The sequence below is a fragment of the Neomonachus schauinslandi genome, chromosome 2 (assembly GCF_002201575.2).
Source record: "Neomonachus schauinslandi chromosome 2, ASM220157v2, whole genome shotgun sequence".
In the NCBI taxonomy this organism is placed as follows: Eukaryota; Metazoa; Chordata; class Mammalia; order Carnivora; family Phocidae; genus Neomonachus; species Neomonachus schauinslandi.
The window spans coordinates 141,408,534-141,432,247 of NC_058404.1; the positions used below are offsets into that span (position 1 = coordinate 141,408,534).

At 34.8% G+C, this 23,714-nt stretch overlaps 1 protein-coding gene across 3 annotated transcripts in view; it reads left to right on the top strand.

Annotated features, from left to right (window-relative positions):
- Positions 1–23,714, top strand: part of CNOT6L (CCR4-NOT transcription complex subunit 6 like) — a 114,269-nt gene that overhangs the window by 25,366 nt on the left and 65,189 nt on the right. For all 3 annotated transcript variants that reach the window (XM_044912924.1, XM_044912925.1, XM_044912926.1), the window contains 3 exons: positions 16,874–16,995; positions 19,850–20,036; positions 21,292–21,377. In XM_044912924.1, coding sequence (XP_044768859.1) covers positions 16,884–16,995; positions 19,850–20,036; positions 21,292–21,377 — 385 coding nt within the window. In that variant the 5' untranslated portion in view covers positions 16,874–16,883. Of the gene's footprint in view, positions 1–16,873; positions 16,996–19,849; positions 20,037–21,291; positions 21,378–23,714 lie in introns of those variants that run through there.

The following is a 23,714-nucleotide window of genomic DNA, read 5'->3' on the forward strand; positions in this document are numbered from 1 at the left end:
GAAAATCAGGTTAATTTCCTTAATCAGAATATGGAAAAAGCTTTAGGAAAATATTATGGGTGTAAGAGATGAGTAAACCTTAGAGAAACTGTATGCCATAGTATTACTTCTATGGCTTTAGGCTTTTAACAACTAAACATTTCACAGAAATGCTTAAAAATACTGCCTTTGATCAGAGAAAATGTGGATGTTTAAATGGACAGTGATCACTTTACATAACTCATTAATTTTGTGAATCTAAGTTCTTTTTAAATTACCTTTCTTAGTTGGCAGGATTCCTTTTATTTATCTGTATTTTGTAGAATACAAGATTGTTATTTATCTTGTTATTTTTGCAGCTGTCTGTAGGTAATATATAACTTTCTCAGTATTGATAACGTGCTAGGTTATTAGAATTATGACAAAGATTATTTTTTATTTTTATTTTTATTATTTTTATTTTTTTAAAAGAATTTATTTATTTATTTGAGAGAGAGAGAATGAGAGAAAGAGAGCATGAGAGGGAGGAGGGTCAGAGGGAGAAGCAGACTCCCTGCCGAGCAGGGAGCCCGATGCGGGACTCGATCCCGGGACTCCAGGATCATGACCTGAGCCGAAGGCAGTCGCTTAACCAACTGAGCCACCCAGGCGCCCCAAAGATTATTTTTTAAAATGTGAAAGTCTCACATGTATCTTCAAATATATGTCAGTGCCTTTTTAGTTTTTAACTAAAAATAATAACAAAATACCACATACCTATTGGAATGGCCACAAGCCATTTGCAGCACCAAATGCTGGAGATGTGGAGCAACAGGAACTCTTTCATTGCTGGTTGGAATGCAAAATGGTACAGCCACTTTAGAAGACTATCTGGCAGTTTCTTCTAGAACTAAACATAGTCTTACCATATGATCCAGCCAGCAGTCATGTTCGTTGGTATTCATGCAAATGAACGGAAAACTTACATCCACACAAAAACTTGCACACAGATGTATATTAGCTTTATTCATAGTTGCCAAAACTTGGAAATAACCAACATGTCCTTTAGTAGGTGAGTGGATAAATAAACTCTGGCACATCCAGATAATGGAATTTACTCAGTGCTAAAAATAAATGAGCTATCAGGGCGACTGGGTGGCTCAGTCGTTGGGCATCTGCCTTCGGCTCAGGTCATGATCCCAGGGTCCTGGGATGGAGCCCCTCATCGGGCTCCCTGCTCAGCGGAAAACCTGCTTCTCTCTCCCCCACTCCCCCTGCTTGTGTTCCCTCTCTCGCTATGTCTCTCTCTGTCAAATAAATAAATAAAATCTTTTTTTTAAAGTTTTATTTATTTATCTGAGAGAGAGAATGGGAGACAGCATGAGAGGGGGAGGATCAGAGGGAGAAGCAGACTCCCCGCTGAGCAGGGAGCCCGATGCGGGACTCGATCCCGGGACTCCAGGATCATGACCTGAGCCGAAGGCAGTCGCTTAACCAACTGAGCCACCCAGGTGCCCCATAAATAAAATCTTAAAAAAAGAAAAAGAAATGAGCTATCAAGCCATGGGAAGATCTAGAGGAACCCAGATCTAGGTTATTACTAAGTGAAAGAAGCTAGTCTGATAAGGCTATATAATGTATGATTCCAACTATATAACATTTCTGGAAAGGGCAAAACGATGCAGTCAAAAGATCAGTGGTTGCCAGGGGTATAGAGCACAGAGGATTTTTAGGGCAGTGAAATTATTCTGTATGGTGCTACAATGGTAGATGTCATTATAGATATGACGAAATCCATAGGATGTAAAAAAGCAAGAGTGAACCCTTTTGTAAACTGTGAACTTTGGGTGATGATGTGTGAGTAAAAGTTCATTGATTGTAGCAAATGTAGCGCTCTGGTGCTGAATGTTTATAGTTGGGGGAGGTTGTACTGTTGGGGACAAGGAGAGTTTATGGGAACTCTCTAGTTTCTGCTCAATTTTGCTGTGACCCTAAAACTTCCCTAAAAAATGAAGTTTATTAATAAAAAGTCCTTTCTTCATAAGAACAATATATTGTCATTGTAGAAAAGTGAATATAGCTAAATAAGAAAAATTACCCACAATCCTATCATTCTTTCCTACCTTTTTTTCATACATGTTGGTACACATTTTGTATATATATGTTGTTTTGTTACAAAGATGGGATTATGGTATATGTAATCAGTTTTTGTTTTGAGTTAGCAATACATCTTGAATGCTTTCCCACATACTTATTAAATGTTCAACGATTTTTAATAATTAGTGCTCATCCACAATTGAAGAGTAGACTGTTCTGGTTTTTAGAGAGATGCTTTTTACTAAATATAGATTACCAGTTTTCTGGTTAGGCTACAAAAATGTAAATATCCACACTATACTGATTGCAACTTAATGTTTTTCTTTGGGATTATTTATTTCAGAACTGTAAATTAGCCCAAATGGTGGGTATTAGAACCAACTGATAGAATTCCAGGTAAACCAATTTTTGTAGTATGTTATATTTTATGTAACTTTGAAAAACTCATTACTTAAGTCCCATATGTTTAAAAAATAATAGAATTTTCAGGTAGTTGTTAAAGGAAACTTACAATAGTTATTACCAATACAAAATAGTTATTAGCAAATTACTGGTTTTATTGGAGGCTAGTTCTTTAAAGCAAGGAGAATAATAATTTGAAGTTAATTGTACTAACATTGTATAGAATATATAGCCTTTTAGTTACTCTTACACATATTTTTGTCACCGTTTTAGAATGACGGGCATCACTTCCTAATCATCACCGGAGAGTGATTTTTCACTTACTCATTTCAGAACTGTCTCCTAAGAACATGGGGGTTTATTATTTGGTATATTTCTTGTACTCTAATTTCCCATCTTAAAAGAGAATCATGAGGAAACTGAATTTTAGGAAATTTTTTTCCCTTAAGGCAATTCATTTGTCTGCCTTAGTTTTATGGAGCTGAATTGCTATAGCTCTTTTTCTTGCTGTATTTGATGTATCCATGTTTAAAAATTAAATTATAGTGTCTTTTATTAAAAAGTATTAATTTAGACATTTTATGATGTTTTTAATGCAGCCATTCATATATACATTAAATTACTGTGTTTTTCATTAAATACATGTTAATTCTGAAATTTTTGAATAGGAATTTCAGATGGCCTAATAAACATTTCTAAAATTATAGCCACGTATCGCTGAGTAGGAATTTTCAATTAACTCTCATAAAGCATAAATTTGGGAGTTTGTTGTTTCTTCTGAGGTATAAAATCATTCTTTTAGATGGATAGCTTAAGTCTAGATTTCCTACCTTATATTTATTTCATGTAGTTTTTCACATATGTTTTCAAGGTAGATTTATTTTAGATCTAGACGATAGGCTAGTTGCTGACCCTAAAGAATCCTGAATTTAGAGATTATTTGTTTTAAGTGGATTCTCTCAATTTCAAAGAAGAGTATGAGTACACATTTTAGAATTGGATCTAATTGGATCTTATCCAGATCTAACTGTATCTGTTCACTAATAATTGTGCAGGCTAAAAAGCTTGAGTTAAATATGGTGACAGTCAATGCTGTGCTTATGTTTGCTTTTATGATGGGAAGTGACAATTTTTTATATATCTTATATATACTTATATTTCATATAAGTACAGGGCTTTTAAGGCATTTGTAATTTCTTTAAGAATGTGACAGCTGACTTAGGAGAAGATATGGGCCCACTTGGAAGTGTGACTAGAAGAAATGCTATTGAGCGGAAGAAAGTAAAAGGGAATGAAAGCGGGAGGCAACCAGGATTAATAGTATCATTTTTATTATTAGACTCTTATGGCTGGCAGTTCTTTTTTTTTTTTTTTTTTAAAGATTTTATTTATTTATTTGACAGAGAGAGACACAGCGAGAGAGGGAACACAAGCAGGGGGAGTGGGAGAGGGAGAAGCAGGCCTCCCGCCGAGCAGGGAGCCCGATGCGGGGCTCGATCCCAGGACCCTGGGATCATGACCTGAGCCGAAGGCAGACGCTCAACGACTGAGCCACCCAGGTGCCCCGGCAGTTCTTTATATTAGGAAAACAATCTATAGGATGGAGTCAGGAAAGCAAAACAGACTTTTGAACTTCCCATGATTTTTCCTCTGCTCTCCTATACAACACAATTTCTCATTACTTGGTGTGATAATTTTCAGCGGTCCTGAACTGCTTGTAATCCCCCTCTCTTCTGTGTGTTGGGTGCAGGGGAAGGAGAGAGGGAGGGAGGGATTTTACTTTTCAGATGACCCAGGTCAAATAACCCTGTTGGCATTTATTAGTCAATAACAAAGTTGACTTATTATGACTCTTCGACATTAAGTTACCAAGAGTCTGCAAAATGCTGTGAATTTAAGTTATGTGATTTTACTTGCTGGTCAGTTGATGCTCTTTTTGGGCTAACATATTTATAAATGCCTTGAGGAGAAGTTAGAGATAGGGAAATTCTACAATCTGTTATTTTCCTTTTTTTACTCTCTTAATGGTTTTTGGATGGTAAAGCAGTTTTTTCCCCCAAGTTCTGCCTTACCAAGAGACAAGAAGGCTTAAATTTTATTTTATATCGTGAGTGTATTTCTGATGGTAATATTACGAGTAATTATAATTAACCAGTATATCTAGTTCACATCACAGAAAAATTCCCTCATTCCTTTTTCAGTCTATCCCTCCTTCCAGCCCTAGCCTCTGCCAGCCACTTACCAGTTTTCTCTCCCAATAGTTTTGATTATTCTGGAATGACATATAAATGGATTGATACAGTATATAGTCCTTAAGGAATTGAGATACAATTGACATATAACATTCTATTAGTTTTAGTTGTATGGCATAATGATTTTATATATATTGTGAAATGCTTACCACAGTAAGTCTAGTTAACATCTATTACCACACAGATTTTTCTTTGATGATAACTTTAAAGATCTACTCTCTTTTTATTTTTAAATATGCTCCATGCCTGATGTGGGCTAGAACTCATGACCCCAGGATCAAGAGTCTTAGGCTCTACTGACTGAGACTCCCAGGTGCCCCTGAAGATCTATTTATTCTCTTAGTAATTTTCACATATATAGCACAGTATTAACTATAGTTACCATGTTGTACATTATATCCCCAGGACATTACCTTTTTTTTTTTTTTTTTAAGATTTTATTTATTAGAGAGAGAGCGAGAGCAGGAACACAAGCAGGGGGAGTGGGAGAGGGAGAAGCAGACTCCCCCTGAGCAGGGAGCCCAGTGTGGGGCCCGATCCCAGGACCCTGGGATCATGACCTGAGCTGAAGGCAGACGCCTAATGACTGAGCCACCCAGGTGCTCCAGGACATACTTTTTAACTGGAAGGTGCACCTTTTGACCTCCTTTACTCATTTTGCCCATCAGTCTATTCTGTGTCTATAATTCAGTTTTTTTTTTTGATTCCATGTATAAGATCATATAATATTTGATTTATTTCACTTAGCATAGTACCTTTAAAGTACATCCATATTGTTGCAAATGAGAGGATTTTTTCCCTTTTTTTAAATTTTTTTTAAAGATTTTATTTATTTATTTGAGAGAGAGAGAATGAGAGAGAGCACATGAGAGGGGGGAGGGTCAGAGGGAGAAGCAGACTCCCCGCCGAGCAGGGAGCCCGATGCGGGACTCGATCCAGGGACTCCAGGATCATGACCTGAGCCGAAGGCAGTCGTTTAACCAACTGAGCCACCCAGGCGCCCGATTTTTTCCCTTTTTATGGCTGAATAAAAATCCACTGTGTGTGTGTATGTATGTGTATTATACCACGTTTTCTTCATGCACATATCTGTCAATAGATAAACAGCTTGCATGTCTTGGCTATTGTAAATAATGCTACAGTGAACATGGGGGTGCATACATCTTTTTGAGATAGTGATCTTGCTCCTTTGGATATATACCCAGAAGTGGAATTGCTGGATCATGTGGTAGTTCTATTTTAATTTTTTTTAAAGATTTATTTACTTATTATAGGGAGAGAGAGAGCAGGGGGTGGGGGGTGGGGCAGAAGGAGAGGGAGAAAGTCTCAGGACCCTGAGATCATGACCTGAGCTGAAACCAGGAGTCGGATGCTTAACCAACTGCACCACCCAGGCTCCCCCTATTTTTAATTTTTTTGAAGAACTCCATACTGTTTTTTCTAGTGGCTGCATCAGTTTACATTTCTACCAACAGTATGCAGGGGTTCCCTTTCCTCTGCATCCTTGCCAACACTTGTTACCTTTTGTCTTTGTGATGATAGCCATTCTAATAGGTGTGAGGTGTTATCTCATTGTGGCTTTGATGTTCATTTCCCTGATGATTAGTGATGTTGAGCCCCTTGTCATATATCTGTTGGTGTTCCTTGGAAAAATGTCTATTCAGATTGTCTACCTGCTTTTTAATTGGATTGTTTTTTCAGTTGAGTTGTATGGGTTCTTCATATATATTGGATATTAACCCCTTATCAGATATATGATTTGCAAATATTGGGTAGGCTCCCACTGGGTAGGCTGTCTTTTCATTTTGTTGATGGGTTTCCTTTACTGAGCTGAAGGTTTCTAGTTTGATGTACTCCCACGTTTGTTTTTTGTTGCCTTTGATTGTGGTATCAAATCCAAAAGTCATTGCTAAGAGCTGTGTCAAGGAGGTTCCAGGAATTTTATGGTTTTGAGTCTTATGTTCAAGTCCTTAATCCATTTTGAGTTGTTCTTGGATACACTGTAAGATATAGATCCAGTTTCATTTCTTTGCATGTGGCTGTTCAGTTTTCCCAGCATAGTTTGTTGAAGAGACTGACCTTTTCCTATTGTATATTCTTAGCTCCTTTGTTTTAAATTAATTGATCGTATATGTGTCTTTATTTCTGGACTCTCTATTCCATTCCATTGATTTACATGTCTTTTTATGCCAGTACCATGCTGTGTTGATTATTATAGCTTTGTAATATAGTTTACAATCAAGGAGTATGATGTCTCCAGCTTTGTTGTTCTTTCTCAAAATTGCTTTAGCTATCAGTGTCTTCTGTGGTTCCATACAAATTTTAGAATTACTTGTTTTATTTCTCTGGAAAAGTGCCATTGGAATTTTGATAGGGATTACATTGAATCTGTAGATTACTTTGGGTATTATGGGCATTTTAACAATATTCTTCCAGTCCATGAGCATGGACTGTCTTTCCATTTCTTTGTGTCATTTTCAGTTTCTTTCATCAATGTCTTACAGTGTTCATTGTACTAATCTTTCATCTTCTTGGTTAAATTTATTCATAGGTATTTTGTTCTTTAATGCAATTGTAAATGGGATGTTTTCATAATTTCTCTGTGATAGTTTATGAATGTATAGAGATAGAGTTTTGTGTATTCTGTATATTGCAACTTCACTGAATTTATTAGTTTGACAGTTTTTTGATGGAGTCTTCAGGGTTTTCTATATATAATGTCACGTCTGCAAACAGTTTTACTTTGTTTACAGTTTGGATGCCTTTTATTTTTCTTGCCTAATTGCTTTGGTTATGACTTCCAGTACTATGTTCAATAAAGGTGGCAAGAGTGAGCCTCCTTGTCTTATTCCTGATCATGAAGAAAAAGCTTTCAGTTTTCACCATTGAGTATATTTGCTGTGGGCTTGTCGTATGGCCTTTACTATGGTGAGGTACATTGTACATAGCCTTTTGGTAATGGTATTTTTAATTAAGCATACATAATGCATTTGACATTCATCCATATTGTTTTTATCATTAGTTCTATCCTTTTTATTACTGAGTAATATTTCATTGTGTGACTGTACCATAGTTAGTATCTAATTGTCAGTTGAAGGATATTTGAGTTGTTTCCAAGTGTGGTGGCTTATAAATAAAGTTGATGCAAACGTTTATGTACAGGTTTTTGTGAATGTAAGTTTTTATTTTGCTTGGGTATATACCTAGGGATGGAATTGCTGGTTGTATAAGAGTATGTTTAACTTGGTGAGAAACAACCAAACTCCTTTCCAAAGTGGTGGTACTGTTTTGCTTTCCACCATCGAAATGTGAGGGTAGGTGTGTGTGTATGTATGCATGAATATTATTTATAAAAATATAAATGAATATGTGTTTACATATATATATAAACATACGCACAAGAATGGGTATGTGTGAGGCATCCTTGTTGGCCCTAGATAATGTAAGTTTTTAATTTACTCATTCCAATAGGCATGTAGTGATATCTCATTGTCCTTTTAAGTTGCATTTCCCAAATGCCTACAGTTGAGCATTTTCCCATATGCTTATTTTTTATCAGTGTCTCTTCTTTGGTAAAGTGCCTCTTGAAATCATTGGCCAATTTTTTTATTATGTTGTTTTTCTTATGATTTTGTTTTGAGAGTTCTTTATATATTCTGGAGTGCTTTTCCAGATTTGTGTTCTGTAAATATTTATTCTCAGTCCTGGGCATGTCTTTTCATTCATCTTTCAAAGAGAAGAAGTTTTAAATTTTCATGAAATTCAGTTTATCAGTATTTTTCTTCTACAGATCATACTTTCTATGTTTTTATATAAGAATTATTTGCCTAATCCAAGGTCATAAAGATTTTTCTCTTGTGTTTTCTTCTATAAGTTTTATGGTTTTTGGTTTTACATTTAAATTTAATGATCCTTGTAAGTTTGTTTATAGTACAAGTTATGGATTGATGTTTGTTTATTTTTGCATGTGGATGTCAGGTTTTTCAACAAATGCTGCTAGAACAACTAATCTTTATGGAATTACCTTTGCAAAATCTATTGGTTGTAAGGTGTGGTTCTATTTCTAGTTCTCAGTTCTATTCCTTTGAACTACATGTGTCTATCCCTTCATCCATACAATACTGTCTGGATTACTAGATCTTTATAGTAAGTCTTAACATTAGATAGTGGGTACACCCAAGTTTATATTTCTTTTTCAAAAATGTTTTGTCTTTTAGATTCCTCTGTATAAATTTTAGAATTAGCTTGTTGATTTTTAAAGGGGGAAATATTCTGAAAAAGAGGTGACCGATGACTTGAGCCATGAAGGGTGGATAGGAATTGAAAGACGTGAAAATGTATGTATCAGAGGAAATAGAAAATAAAAGCTACACCAAAAAAGTGGAAAGATAAGAAGGGGTAGGGGAAAGAAATCATAGTCCTGAAAAAATTGATGTGAAAATTCTAATCTAGTCCAATTACCCCCCACCCCCCGTTTTCTGCAGGATAATTAGATTGTATTCAATATGTTTAGATAAGTGGAAGGAAGGAAGTAAATACAAGAGGCATTAAAGCATAGTGACTGTTAGGTAGAAACTAAGACCTAATTTGGAACGATAGAGTTGTAAGCTTTGGTTATTCAAATTGGTAGCTGATGAAATAAAATGAAACTTGTCTAATTATTTTGGAATTTTGAAGTGATTGATAGATTTATAATCCCAGGTCTCTGTTTTTCCTTGTAGCATTTATTTGTTTTGTGTAGCTGCTGTTGTTTTCTGGTATCCCACATATGAGAGAAAATTTCCAAATTTTCCAGAAAAGGAGTTATATTCTGATTCTTTTCGGTTTTTTTTTTTTCCTGTTCTCGTAGTACTTTCTTTAGCTGACAAGTAGACTGTGCCCTTTACTCCTTTATAGAGTTAGAAGCTTCCTTTAGTTATCATTGTGGGTTACCATAGGATTACCTTTGGATTACCTTTAGATAGAAGTATAGTAACTATTATGACATCTCATTTTCATCCACAGGCTTTATTGTCATATATACCTATACATTTTGTTTGGGTAGGTAACTAGTTTGGCTTGGGATTTGAAGTAGATTCCTAAGAATAAAGCAACTAGAAAGAAGAGCTATTGAGTTCAAGTATTTTTATTTTTTAAAAATTTATTTAAAATTTATTTTTTTAGTAATCTCTGTACCCAACATGGGGCTCAAACTCATGACCCCAAGATCAGGAGTTGCGTGCTCTTCTCTTTGAGCCAGCCAGGCATCCCGAGTTCAAGTATTTTTAAAGACCAAAAGAATCCTTGTTACTGCTGTTTTTTTTTAAGATTTTGTTTTATTTTTAAAGACCAAAAGAATCCTTGTTACTGCTGTTTTTTTTTTTTTCTTTTTTTTAGATTTTATTTATTTGACAGAGAAAGCACAAGTAGGCAGAGAGGCAGGCAGAGGGAGAAGGAGAAGCAGGCTTCCCGCTGAGCAGGGAGCCCAATGTGGGGCTTGATCCCAGGACCCTGGGATCAGGTTTTCAAATATGCTACTAAAGACTTAGAGAATTCAAATTTGGGAAATTGGTAATACTGAAGCCTCCTATTCAGCTTTATTTTCCCCTCTCAGTTCCTCAGCATCAACTTTTCACATTGAGACATACCACAAAAACCTACTTCAAAATACTGTGAAATATAAAATAATAATTCAAATGTAATTTAACTCTCTGAACGTGACACTGGTAATGTGGTTTCTAGCAGTCTCATAGGTCATTCTAAGGCTTAACTAATGAGTGATTAATACTTTTTATCCAAAAAATAGAAATGTTTTCTTTTGGAAAGCCTAACAGCTAATTCTTTATCTTCTTTTTCAAATTGATGAAACAGGTACGTTTTTGAACTGGTTTTTCCATAAGTTCTAATTTTTACAACATCTTACATCAGTTCCCAAAGGATCCTCCTGTTACATCAACCTAATTTATACTAGGAATCCTGATCATGTAACAGAGTACAATAAAAGCCCCTTTGGCATCACAACCTGTTTAACTTCCCAATGTTCAACCCCATTTCAACACTATAAAAAAATACTCGCCTAGCTCCCCAAATGCTAACTACATAAGCTTCTTTAAACCTGCCATCCACTTTTCATTCATTGAAAATTAGCATATCATCTACATGACCCTCCCAGATTCTAGTGCAAAATTTCTGAGAGTTACCATCAGTCCTGGACCAAGAACCTGATTATGTCGTACTTCTTAGTTCCTACATGAACTATCCTAAAAGTAAACTAGTTTTAATCTCCACCACTTAAGGCTATTTAATCACTACCACATGTGAAATTTTTCATTAGTTTATTTCTCAGTCTTCTGTTCCACAGAAAAAACTTCACGTAAACTCATAAAATACAAACTGTATGGGAAATATATTCCAATTTTTTTCAGTTACAAGCAATATTTTTTAAAAATTTATTTACTTTAGAAAGAGAGAGAGCTTGCAAGAGCAAGCAGGATGAGGGGCAGAAGGAGAGAGAGAATCCTCAAGCAGACTCCCCTGTGAGCGCAGAGCCCAATGTGGGGCTTGATCCCAGGATCCTGGGATTATGACCTAAGCAGAAATCAAGTTGGCCACCCAACCGACTGAGCCACCCAGGTGCCCAGTTACAAGCAATATTACACACAACACTAGACCTACTTTGCCCTAGAAAAATTTAAATTGGACTTTCCAAAACCATAAATTAATGCAAAATACTTACATATCATGTTGTTTCATTGAATAGCATATTATAAAATATATGTGAAATATACCCAAATATACTATTGCTAAAGAATCCCAAATCTCAGATTTTATATCTGAGGCTAATAAAATAACACAACTACTCCCCCTCCAAAAAACAAAAACAAAAACAAAAAAACTAATCCGGACTTCTGTTAATAGTGGTTATCTAGAACAACTTATAATAAAAGAACAACCTATACAGTACATAGAAAATGTTCTTACAGTGTTAAACCAGAGCTTCCCTCTCACCATGCTGTCTAAATTTAAGGTCATTTTATCCACATCTATAGTTCACCACAATTACTATTATTTCACTTAGAATTCAGTCTAAGAAAAAAAGAATGCTACAACTACCGCAGACTGCTTCATAATGAATCAGAGACTTCTAACTACTCAACCCTAAAATATAAATCATTAGACACATACTTATTTCCATACAAATATTAAGTGGGCAGAAATACTGCTAGCAAATTTCCCAGAGTTGGAGGAAGACAAAAAAAATTTTTTTAAGATTTTATTTATTTATTTGAGAGAGAGAGATCCTGAGCAGGGGGGAAGGGTAGAGGTAGAAGCAGACTCCCCATTGAGCAGGGAACCCAACACAACTCAATCCCAGGACCCTGGGATCATGACCTGAGCCCAAAGCAGATGCTTAACCGACTGAGTCACCCAGGCGCCCCTGGAGGAAGACAAAATTAAGCCCACATTAGATATTTCTGTTTACATTTTAGAGCAAGATGTCAGTGATTTATTATATTTTATATATTCTCAAATAAATCTGTCTTATGACTGGCATTTATTCCCAAAGGTTATGAAACACATTATTTGTTATTTAATGAATAACCACCTAACATCCATCCTTCCCATCTGGTCTTAAGCATTAAGGCTATTTTCCTTTCTGAGAAAATAAATCTAAGTTCACCTTTTTTATAGTGAAGCAAAATAACCCCTTGAGCTGCAGCATTTCTGAAGTTTCTATTTCCTCATCCGTATCTATTTTAACTATACACAACTCTTAATCATTGTAACTGTCACATAAAATTTATACTTTCCCTGAATGGGCTCACCACCCGACACTAAAAAACAGTACCTAGCAAATCACACTACATATAGTAGGATCATACTGTTAAAAATAAAGACTGACACTCAAGAGCTTAGAGGACACCCTGAGATAATGATTTCATTAGCATTCCCCACTCTACTTCTATACCAAGGGCCTCTCTGGATGGCATTTGTCTGCAATGACATATTCAACTAAAGTCCATAGATGATAAGAATGCAAACATTCAAAAAGAACCCCAAAGTTTTCATGAGTATTTCCCACTCTAAACAAAACACTAAACACTACTCTAAACAAAGCAAAACAAAACCCATGTTTTATGACGGTAAAGTCACACATCATTATGGAAAAAAATAACCTTGGGTCTTTGGAATTTCATGTTTCTGACCAGTTTAACATTTATTCAACAAATATTTATTGCAGGTCTACTACCATCACGTATTATACCACATATTATACCAAGCACTAGAACTACTACAGAACTTTTACAGATAAACAATATCTTTGCCCTCATGTAGCTTACACCATTTTAATAGCACTACTTGAAAAATAAAGTTATAGAATATATATTTTACTCTCAAACAACGCTATAAAGAATTTGGCATTTCTTGTTAACTACTTTTTCCCTGCATATCAGGTAGTTGTATTGCTCCCTCTTGTCACTATGCTGAAAGAGTACAACTAAAAGGAAAATAAAACATCCTTATCACAAAGGATGAGGGTAATGAAGCTGACCCTTGAACAATGTTGGGTTTGAACTGCTTAGGTCTATTTATAAGCAGACTTTTTTATAGTACCGTAAATGTATTTTCTCTTCCTTATGACTTTCTAAATAACATTTTTTTTTCTAGCTTACTTTAAGAATACAGTATATAATACATATAACATGCAAAAAGTGTGTTAATCTACTATGTTATCAGTAAGGCTCCCAGTCAACAAACAGTAGGCTTTTACTGGTTAAGTTTTAGGGCAGTCTAAGGTTATACGTGAGTTTTTAAATATATGGGGGATTGGCATTCCTAACCACCAAGTCATTCAAGGGCCAACCGTAACAGGTAATCTATAGAATGGTCAAGGACAGGTGGAGAAGAGTACAGTTCCCAGGGCAAGAATGGCAAGTTTTAATACTGGGGAATTGACCAAAGATAACCAGGTTAAAACTTATCAGTACATTTAATATAAGGTGATAGCAAATACTTTCCTAACCCAGAGACATTATCCCAGAACTGTAGACTCTACTAAATTGCTTGTTAGTTAACCCAAATGTCAGATGTTAAAGCTTTAAGCAGACAATCCAAATCTATATTCGTTTTGCATTAAGTGACTTGTATTTTCATTGGCTTCCTAATCAAATTTGAAAGAGATCTCTGACCCCTAATATGACACTATTAATATTACTTTGGTTTTACATATAAACACTGGTAAACATTTCATGGATTTGGTTTGCAGGAACAGATTTTGTAAATTTTAGTGGATTTAGGAAGGTGGAGATTTATGAAAAAAAAATTCCATATAGTTGCTGTTTTCAAAATAAGAATTAGAGGACCAAGAAGAGATAGTAATAATTGACCTGTCTAGATTATTAAAATATTTAGTGGAATTGAACATGTGGATTAATTACCATTTCCTGGGATTAATTTTTAGAAAAGCGTTGACTGAAAATTGTGAGATGGAAAAGGTGGGAGGAAAGGAAGGTGGCAGATTTTAGGATTATAAAGCATATACTCATTCCACAAATTTATCTTAAGTGCCTACTATGTGGTAGGAACTATACAGCAATATAAAAAGGACATGCCTCCACACAGAAATAACACATAGTCCCCTTAAGGAACATACCATCCAGTGGGAGCCATGATTAAAAGCCACATTAAGTTGACCTCTAATCCTAATGTTCTTTTTTTTTTTTTTTTTAAGATATTATTTATTTGACAGGGAGAGACACAGCGAGAGAGGGAACACAAGCAGGGGGAGTGGGAGAGGGAGAAGCAGGCTCCCCGCCGAGCAGGGAGCCCGATGCGGGGCTCGATCCCAGGACCCCGGGATCATGACCTGAGCCGAAGGCAGACGCTTAACAACTGAGCCACCCAGGCACCCCACTAAACCTGTGTTCTGTGGTTTAATGAAAATGATGTAAAATTAATGAAACAGTTTTTTATTTTTGCGTATTTTGCAGTCTTTATTTTTTACCTATCTGCAATGTAGTGAATGGATTTGTAGCATGTCATTGGGTTTGGATCTGTTTAATTTGGCTTTGCTTAATCTTGTGTTTTTGTGGAATCTTATATTAGTATGCAGAAGTGCTCAGAGATACACATGCCTTGTGCACAGTAGAAATTCCAAAAACCTTGTCCTCTAAAAATTTTACTTTTAGAAATGGGACGCCTGGGTGGCTCAGTTGGTTAAACGTCTGCCTTTGGCTCAGGTCATGATCCCAGGGTCCTGTGATAAGAGTCCCACATGGGGCTCCCTGCTCAGTGGGGAGCTTGCTTCTCCCTCTGCCTGCCGCTCGCCCTGCTTGTTCCCTCTCTCTCTCTGACAAGTAAAATCTTAAAAAAAAAAAAAAATTTTACATAGATTGAATGTGGTAAAAATTAATTTTTTTTCCTGTGGAAAATGCTCCTATTCTTTGTGCTGTATGACGATCTGGGATATGTATGGGAAATAAAATATGGGTTAGTATTAACCAAATTGTATGGTAAGATTAAAGCAGAGGACTTAACCTGGAAACTTGGAAGTAAATTACTGTTAAACTGGTTGAATAGATCTGGAAAACTTTCTCTTTTCCCCTTTTAGTAAAGGGGAAAGTGACTATTTTACCTTCAGAAATATGAGGAGTAGATATGGTATGGGAAATTTTGATTGTATTCTTATGAACTAGCTGTGTTTTTGAAACAATTAGAATACCACTAATTTTTCTTTATTTACCACCTGAAAGTAAATTCCATTGAATTATAGGTTCTAAACACTACTTGGAAATACTCCCATATTAGGCACTTGGTTTTGGTGTGTGTGTGTTAAATGTGAGCAAAGAACCAACTATTAAAAAAAAAAAGGCAATTTACAGATAGCACGCAGGATTTTAATTAGGCTCAGGGCTTTGTCATTTGCTTTTCTTGCTAGATCTGAACTCGATTTTATTTTCTGCCAACTACCAAGCAGTAATTCTTGTGTTGTACCCCTCAAATGGTTACTTTAGGGCCATTTGTCATACGCTTCATACATTGCACACTTGAGGATTTTTATATCTAGTTGTCCTCACTCATGATCATTTGGTGATTATTTTTGCAGTTACATAAAGAAGACTATATAATATTTCAATTAAGGTGGCCATGTAGCTCCATCATTCAAATTTGGACACTTTTTTTTTTTTTTTAAACTATTTTTAAGTAGGCTCCATGCCCAGTGTGGAGCCCAACATGGGGCTGAACCTAGGACCCTGAGATTGAGACCTGAAATGAGATCAAGAGTTCGATGCTTAACCAACTGAGCCACCCAGGTGCATTTCCCCCCCCCCCCCCAAGTTGGACACTTGCAAGAGTGAAAAGAAATGGTATTACTTAAGAACAACAGATTAAACCAAGACTGGCTCATACTAAGAAAATATCATTATGTAGGATGTTTTTGACTGCAAGTAACAGAAAACACAACCTAAACAATAAGGGAAGTATATTGCCTTGTGTATCCAAAAAGCCCAGTGTTGTTTGGGAGTCCTACAGGTATGATTTGGTGAGGGCTCTTTGTTTCTCTATTTTCTAGACTCTGACTTCTGTGGCTGTCTTCCCTTATTATTGTTGGATGGTTGTCAATAGCAATGTGGACTATATTCTTCTTTTATGACTAGCAGGAGAGAGAAGCCTGCTCCTTCCATAAGCATAGAATGAATCTTAAGCCTCATGATTATTAGATCCTTCTGAACTAATCTCTGTGACAAGAGGAATGTCATGTGCTGATGGTCTTAGATATAAGATATTTGAATATCACTGAGGTAAGGAGGATGGATTACTTTGATATTCTTAGACTAGTCAGTCCATTCAGAAAACTGGTGTAGGGTCAGTCTGTTTAGGAAAGCAAGGCAGCTAAAGGAAGGAGAAGGGAATGGATGTTTGGGATAGAATGGATATTCGGGAAGCAACCACAAAGTTCAATGTGAAATCCAGTGTCATTGTTTGCATTTTTCCTTAGGCATCTGTTCCTGAGTTCCTGCAAGAGCCTAACATACTGTGTTTTCCTTCTAGTGAGAATTTGTAGTAAAAAATGATTTAGTAGCTTGGCAAGGGGAGAGAAAAAGAAAACTTACCATCCCATTTTTCTTTTTTTCTCTAAGACTGTAGTAATTGATGGTCATCTTTTTTGTTTGTTTAAACAGACTAATAGGGATGCCAAAGGAAAAATATGATCCTCCAGATCCTCGCAGAATTTATACCATCATGTCAGCAGAGGAGGTAGCCAATGGGAAAAAATCTCACTGGGCAGAATTAGAAATCTCGGGTGAGTGGAATCTGAAGCATTTAAACCAGGATATAATAACAATAATGAATACAAATTGAATATTGTCGTATTTACCTCTTTGCTGTACATTTTAAAATAGATGAACTAATTGAGAAAATACAAGATGCAGAGGGTACTAGTGTTTAATTTACCTGTGACTAAATATCTTTGTTTCTGTTCATTCTTTTGAGATTAATACCTTGGGCCAGGGTTGGCATCTGTAATTGAGGACATTGGGAGTTCAGTTTCTGAGTAAATCAGGTTCTTTGATATAATATATTTTGTTTTGGCTATTGCAGAGTAATTATTTTTGCAAATTGAAATCTTTGCTATTCTTCTGTCATCCTAGTGTTGGCAGAGTAGGAAACCTAGAAGCTATTGGTTTATTCTAACAAGTAACTAATAACTGTGTTACATGACCGTTCATGTTTAGGATTTGTTAAAATAGAATATGATTTCTAAAAACTTACAGCCCCAGTCTACTAGTGAGAAAAAATCAGACAAACCCAAACTGAAGGACTACAAAATACCTAACTAGTAATTCTCAAAATTGTCAAAGTCATGAGTAATAAGGAGAGATTAAGACACTGTCATAGCTGAGGGGACTAAGGAGATATGATGACTAAATGCAAAATGGTATCTTGAATTGACTCTTACAACAAAAAGGTGTAAAAACTGGTGAAATCCAAATGAAATCTGTAAATTAGTAATGTACCAATAAAAGGTAATGTACCAATATTAGTTTCCTAGTTTGGACAAATGTACCATGGTAATATAAGAAGCTAACGTTAGGGGAAACTGGATCAGGTGTATATAGGAACTCTATTATCTTGTTAACTTTTTTGTAAATCTAAAATTACTATAAAGTTAAAAGTATTAAAAATAGAATATAATTACTCTCTTTCTTTTATGAATTGGTACAGTACAGATAATATGTAGAATGGGTTTTTTTCCTCCAGTAGGCTTTCATTTGGAAGCATTAAACTCACATCATAGTGTCAATAGCAAGAATTACCTGTACATTTAGCTAAAAGGTAACCGGGTAGATAGGTGATGGTAATCAGCAGAATGAATATATGAGTAAATCCTAATGGGCTAACCCAGGGTTTCTCAACTTGGCATTGCTGACACGTAGGGCCAGATAGTTCTTTGTGGTTGGGGGCGGTTGTGTGCACTGTAGGTTGTTTAGCAGCATTCCTGGTCTTTACCCACTAGATGCCAATAGTGCTATTCTCTCTGTCTCTTTTTTTTTAAAGATTTAATGGACATTAATTTCATGGTAGACAATGATATTTCATTGGTAGACATGAATTTTGGCTATGAAGATAGTTATCGAGCAATTTGGGTCCATAATATGATAGTTTCCCATATATATGTTTAAATATAAGTTAGTATTAACGTATATTAATATATTAAGCATACATTAAGTTTAAATACATATGAATATTAACATGAGATATTACCATCTTGTAAAGAATTCCATTAAAACACACATGGGATAAAAGATTGCCGTAATACATGGCACTGGAGATCTTAAGGACTATAATTTACATAAATTATAATTATTTTAATTGAAGTATAGTTGACACACAGTGATAACATTAGTTTCAGTTGTACAGCATAGTGTTCAGCAGTATTCCTGGCCTCTACCTATTAGATGCCATTAGCACTCTAATAATTTTGACAACCAAGAATGTCTCCAGATTGCCAAAGTCCCTTGGGGAGTAAAACTGCCCCTGGTTGAGAACCACTTGGTTAAATCCTGGGTACAACTGAAATAGTTTTCCTTTACCAGAACCTCTCTTAACTTGAAAACTTTCTTTCCTATAAATACAAAATCCTAGTTGTTAAAATGATGGCACTTTAAGCCTGCTTATAGACAGTATGAAGGAACCTGTGACAGAAAGAACCCTGGACAGATGTAAGCTTGAGTTTACTGCTTGATAGCTGTGTGAAAAATAACATTTACTGTTTGAGATTTTGTGCCCTCTCTACCTTCCGGTGCTCTTTTAATCAAAATCTGTTGTTTTGATAGTGATATAAAATTAAATTCTATTTTACTTTTGTAAAGTTTATAAAATGATCTTCACATAAATTATTAAGATAATATCACATTTTAGAGCAGTTGTAAGCTGGGTGATTTGTCCAGGTTTATATACCTAGTAAGTGGTAAAAATCAGGACTCTGAAATAGGTTTTCTGATGTTTTCTAATACATGTTCCACCATTGAGCTGTCAGATGCTGACTGATTGCTAAAGCTTAATGTGTGACCATTTTACTTGAGTATACTGCATTTAATGGAAAATCTTAAACCAGAGTTGTTAATTGTACCATCAGAAAGGGGAAAGCTATCTCCTTTAGGGGTAAAATGGTTTTCTAGTGATCAATCTAAGGTTGGTTCTAAATCCATTACTCTTATCTATTTAACGTTTGTAGAATAATCCAGGCCCAAAATATGGATAAATCTTGCACTATTAATTTTTGTGGAGTATGTAAGAAATATTTTTGTTAGGACTGTGCCTTAAAATTCAAGACTGTTCTATCACAAAAGCTTAAGTCAGCCCCATGTTTTTCTTGAGACCTTATAACCCTGACTCCAGCGGTCTCCTCATTATGTCACATCTCATTTAATACATGGAAAGTTCATGAGAAATATTGGTTGTCAGGCAGAAGTGGCATGAAATTAAAGAAGGGCCAAGTATGTTTAGAAGCAATCAAATGGTATTAATACAAAATTAAATGTCAAAGATGGAGTATCTGTATATATTGCAGTCTCTTCTACCACTTTTTATTTCTTTAAGTTGAATCCTTGTCTTTGGCCTTAAATTTAATGCTTCAGTGTTTTGCCTTTTAGGTAGAGTGCGGAGCTTAAGTACGTCACTTTGGTCATTGACACACTTGACAGCACTGCACCTAAATGACAATTACCTTAGTCGCATTCCACCTGATATTGCCAAGCTTCATAATCTGGTTTACCTGGATCTGTCATCCAATAAACTCAGAAGTTTACCAGCAGAACTAGGAAACATGGTGTCTCTCAGGTAAGAAAATATTATAGATATGACTCACTATATAAAATTCTAAATTTACCAAATAAGAAAATTATGGGATAGTATGCCTCTTACAGGAGGATTTCCATGTGTTTAAAGAACAAATGACATAAACTGTCTAAACAATGCTTGAGTTGGCTTTCATTGAACATTTCCTTTAACTTGAAGGTTTCTAGCTAGAATGTGCTTATATTTCTTTTGACAGACTTGAGGTGGGGTGGGGTTAAAATACTAAGTCTCACTTTAGGCTCAAGTGCGTGATAATTGTAAGTAATTGGGAAAATAATCTGTTCTTGTAGTAAACTTTTAGGAACATATATTTGTTCTATAAGGAAAAGTATACTTATATATCACAAATCTTTAAGGAAACCTTTAAAACTTGATAATAAATGGATTTATTTCTAGTCCTTCAGGATTCTTTAAGAATTTCTTCATAGGAAAAAATTTTGTAGGTCCCTTAAGACCTTGTATAAATGTTCTCAGTATCAACAGGGATTGCTTTTCTATGTATGTTGAGTAATTTTTAAAAATTGCTGTCATATATTTAAAATTAAATATTTATATATTGTTTTAGAATCTTGCTCCTCACTATCTCCTTATTGTATGTTTTTGTTGGTTTTCTTTCTTTCTTTTTTTTTTTTTTAAGTACTTTTTAGCTATCTAATGAGGGGTTGTTTATTTCTTCTGGAGTCTGGCCAAAATTTCAAAATCATAAACATGGATCTTATCTATATTATCCTATTATCTGTATTATCTTATGCTTTATTTTCAGTTTTTATGTTGTGTGTCAGTGATTGTTCATCATAGTATCTTAATGTGATAACAGTTGTAATCAATTTTAAAATTGGTAAAGGTGATTGGCTATTTTTTCTATGAATTAGACTGGATTCAAGGATATCGGTTGTCTTTGGATACTAAGAATACCTGTCACTCTGATTTGTATCTTTTAGACATTTGGGTGAGAGAGAAAAGGGGATGGATTTAGCCCGAGAATGATATACAATTCTTATAACTTTAATAATCAGTGTTAGAGAATGAGTAAACTATAGAAACACTGTTAACAGTTGTGGCAATTACACATTTTGTGGTACTTTAATATTGCACAACATTTTTGGATTGAAAGTATAGAAATATGCCTTGAATGTAAATATCACTCATGGTATATTAGGGAAGGTTAAGAAAACAGTTGCAGATATTAATAAAGTTTGATATATTAAACTAAACAGTTTGTTTTTTTTTTAAACAGGGAATTGCTTTTAAATAACAATCTGTTACGGGTTTTGCCTTATGAACTTGGTCGGCTCTTCCAGCTACAAACTCTAGGTTTGAAAGGTGAGTGATTTTTGACATGACAGCATTAACACTCAGTATTGAAGTGTTTGTGAGGCTTTTAAAGACAATTTTGGTCACAATATAGATCAGGTTTCGCATAATTTTAAGAATGTAAATATGCTCTCTTTTGAAATAAAGTGGTTCTTCATTATCAAATTGAGTTTCAGAATTTTAGCATGCTGCCATCATTTTAACAGACTTGTTTGGGGAAATTTTTTTATATATATGTTTAATTTTCTATAAAATTCTGACATTTCTTAGAGGAGGTATTTTAAATTTAACACTGTAGTTCCCCCACCCTTTTAAAAGAATGACTTAATAGAGTAAACCCTAGCCAGAATGACCCATGTCAAATTTTGGTAGAGTAGATAAAACAGCATTGACATGTTTTATAAGAGAGAAAAAAATGATAATAGTAAAAATGAACTATACCTAATAAGTCTGATTATTCTAAATAAACTATATAATCCAAAATATATGTTCCTTGATAATCTCATCTCAGTCAGTTTGGAATGAAAGTCATTCTCAATTCATATAAATACTGAAACTTGTTGTAGTTTTCTCTTATAGCATAGCATAGGAAGAAGGGTTTATTTTAAATTCAGAGTACTAAATACAGATGTACTGTATTGGTTAAACATTTTATTCTGTGCTCATAAGGAATGAACATTAATCACAGCCTTGGAAAATAAACCCTTTTGTTATTTTCCTTCTTCAAAGACAATTTGAGTCTCTGTGAAAATGTTCTGTTTGCATTTGCTTATGTCATATAATGGAGTATTAAGAATGAAGCTTGAATATGAATGGAAAGAATCCTGACATTAGTTAAAATGACAGAAATGGTATTAGACTTCTTTGTACAGTTAACCCTTTGTAAATTACATAATTATATGAATGATCTGTCCTGTGTTTTGAGTTTCTCTGTAGGACTTTATTGATACATTTTTTTATTATATGAAGTGGACCAGGGGATACTTACCTAAAATATTTTCTTGAGGTTGAACTTGGGGCACCTGTTGGGATATTTCACCTTAATCTATATATGCTAAATCTTATTTTTATAAAAATAGTTGAAATAACCATCCAGGTAGAGTTGGAGTGGGAACAGGTTTGTTCCTTTCTATTAAATAATATTATGGAATGGTTGTCATTATTTATAATCTTAGATTCATGAAGTATGAAATTCACATACGATTTCATACTGATTGTAATAATTTTTTGTCTCTAAGAATAACATGGTTTCTTTTAACACCAGTTAGAACAGCTATTTTCTGTTCTAAGAAAGAGATCTTAGTCTAAGAAGAGACTTACATGGTACAAAGGGTAAATCACGGAGTTCAACAGTAAATTATCCATTTGTCACTCATGTGCTCTCCATCAATATTAGCAGGAGGAAAATAGCTGTTCTAACTGGTGTTAAAAGAAACAATGTTATTCTTAGAGACAAAAAATTATTACAATCAGTATGAAATCGTATGTGAATTTCATACTTCATGAATCTAGTCTTTCAGATTAGGCACCAGCTCTGCCTTGTGAACTCTAACTTAGCTTTGTTCATGCCTGTAAATAGTTTTCATTAAACTACAGTCCTTTTCTTTTCTGATAATCAGTTTTTCTGCAAGGCTACTTTCCATTCAGGTGATCCGGTATAGAAAAGCCAAGGACCTTTCAGAAATGAAGGAAACTCAGTCTTTTCTGCCATTTTTCAAAAATTTGAGATGGTAAAAAGAGGATTGGTTTAATGAAGCAACTGAACAAGTAAAATATCCCTAATGAATCGTAGCTTTATAGTCTTAGGAAGGTAAAAATTGAAATAATTTTCTAATCTATTTTAGTAGTCACATAGTGGTACTTTGTGTCTAGAAAGGGGGAGGGAGTGGAGTGGAGCATTTAAAATGGCACTGTGATGTATTTAAAAGAAACAGAATGCACAACCTCTGAGATGCCATTTTGTCTTGAAACTGAAAAAAGGAGCACCTTTTTCCTATTTCCTTGTCTTCCTCTGAAGCACAGATAGGGAAATACTGATAATAAGTTTGATCATCCTGGCCCAACAAGCTAATTTCTAGAAATTCTATTTTGACATTTGAGGACTGTGTGTGAAGGCTATGTACGGTATTTGAGGAGTTAGGATAAGAAGACCAATTTAAAAACTACAGACATGGCCAGTCAAGTAATTTGGAAGTGTTTCCTTAAGTCACTTAAAAGAAAAATTCAGAGTGTATTAATTTTATAGAAGAAGTAAGTAAAAGCAGTTATTCTATAGGTATTTTAAATAATTTAGAACTCACTCATGTCTTAAGGTGTAAGGCAATACTTTATCTGACATATGGGCCA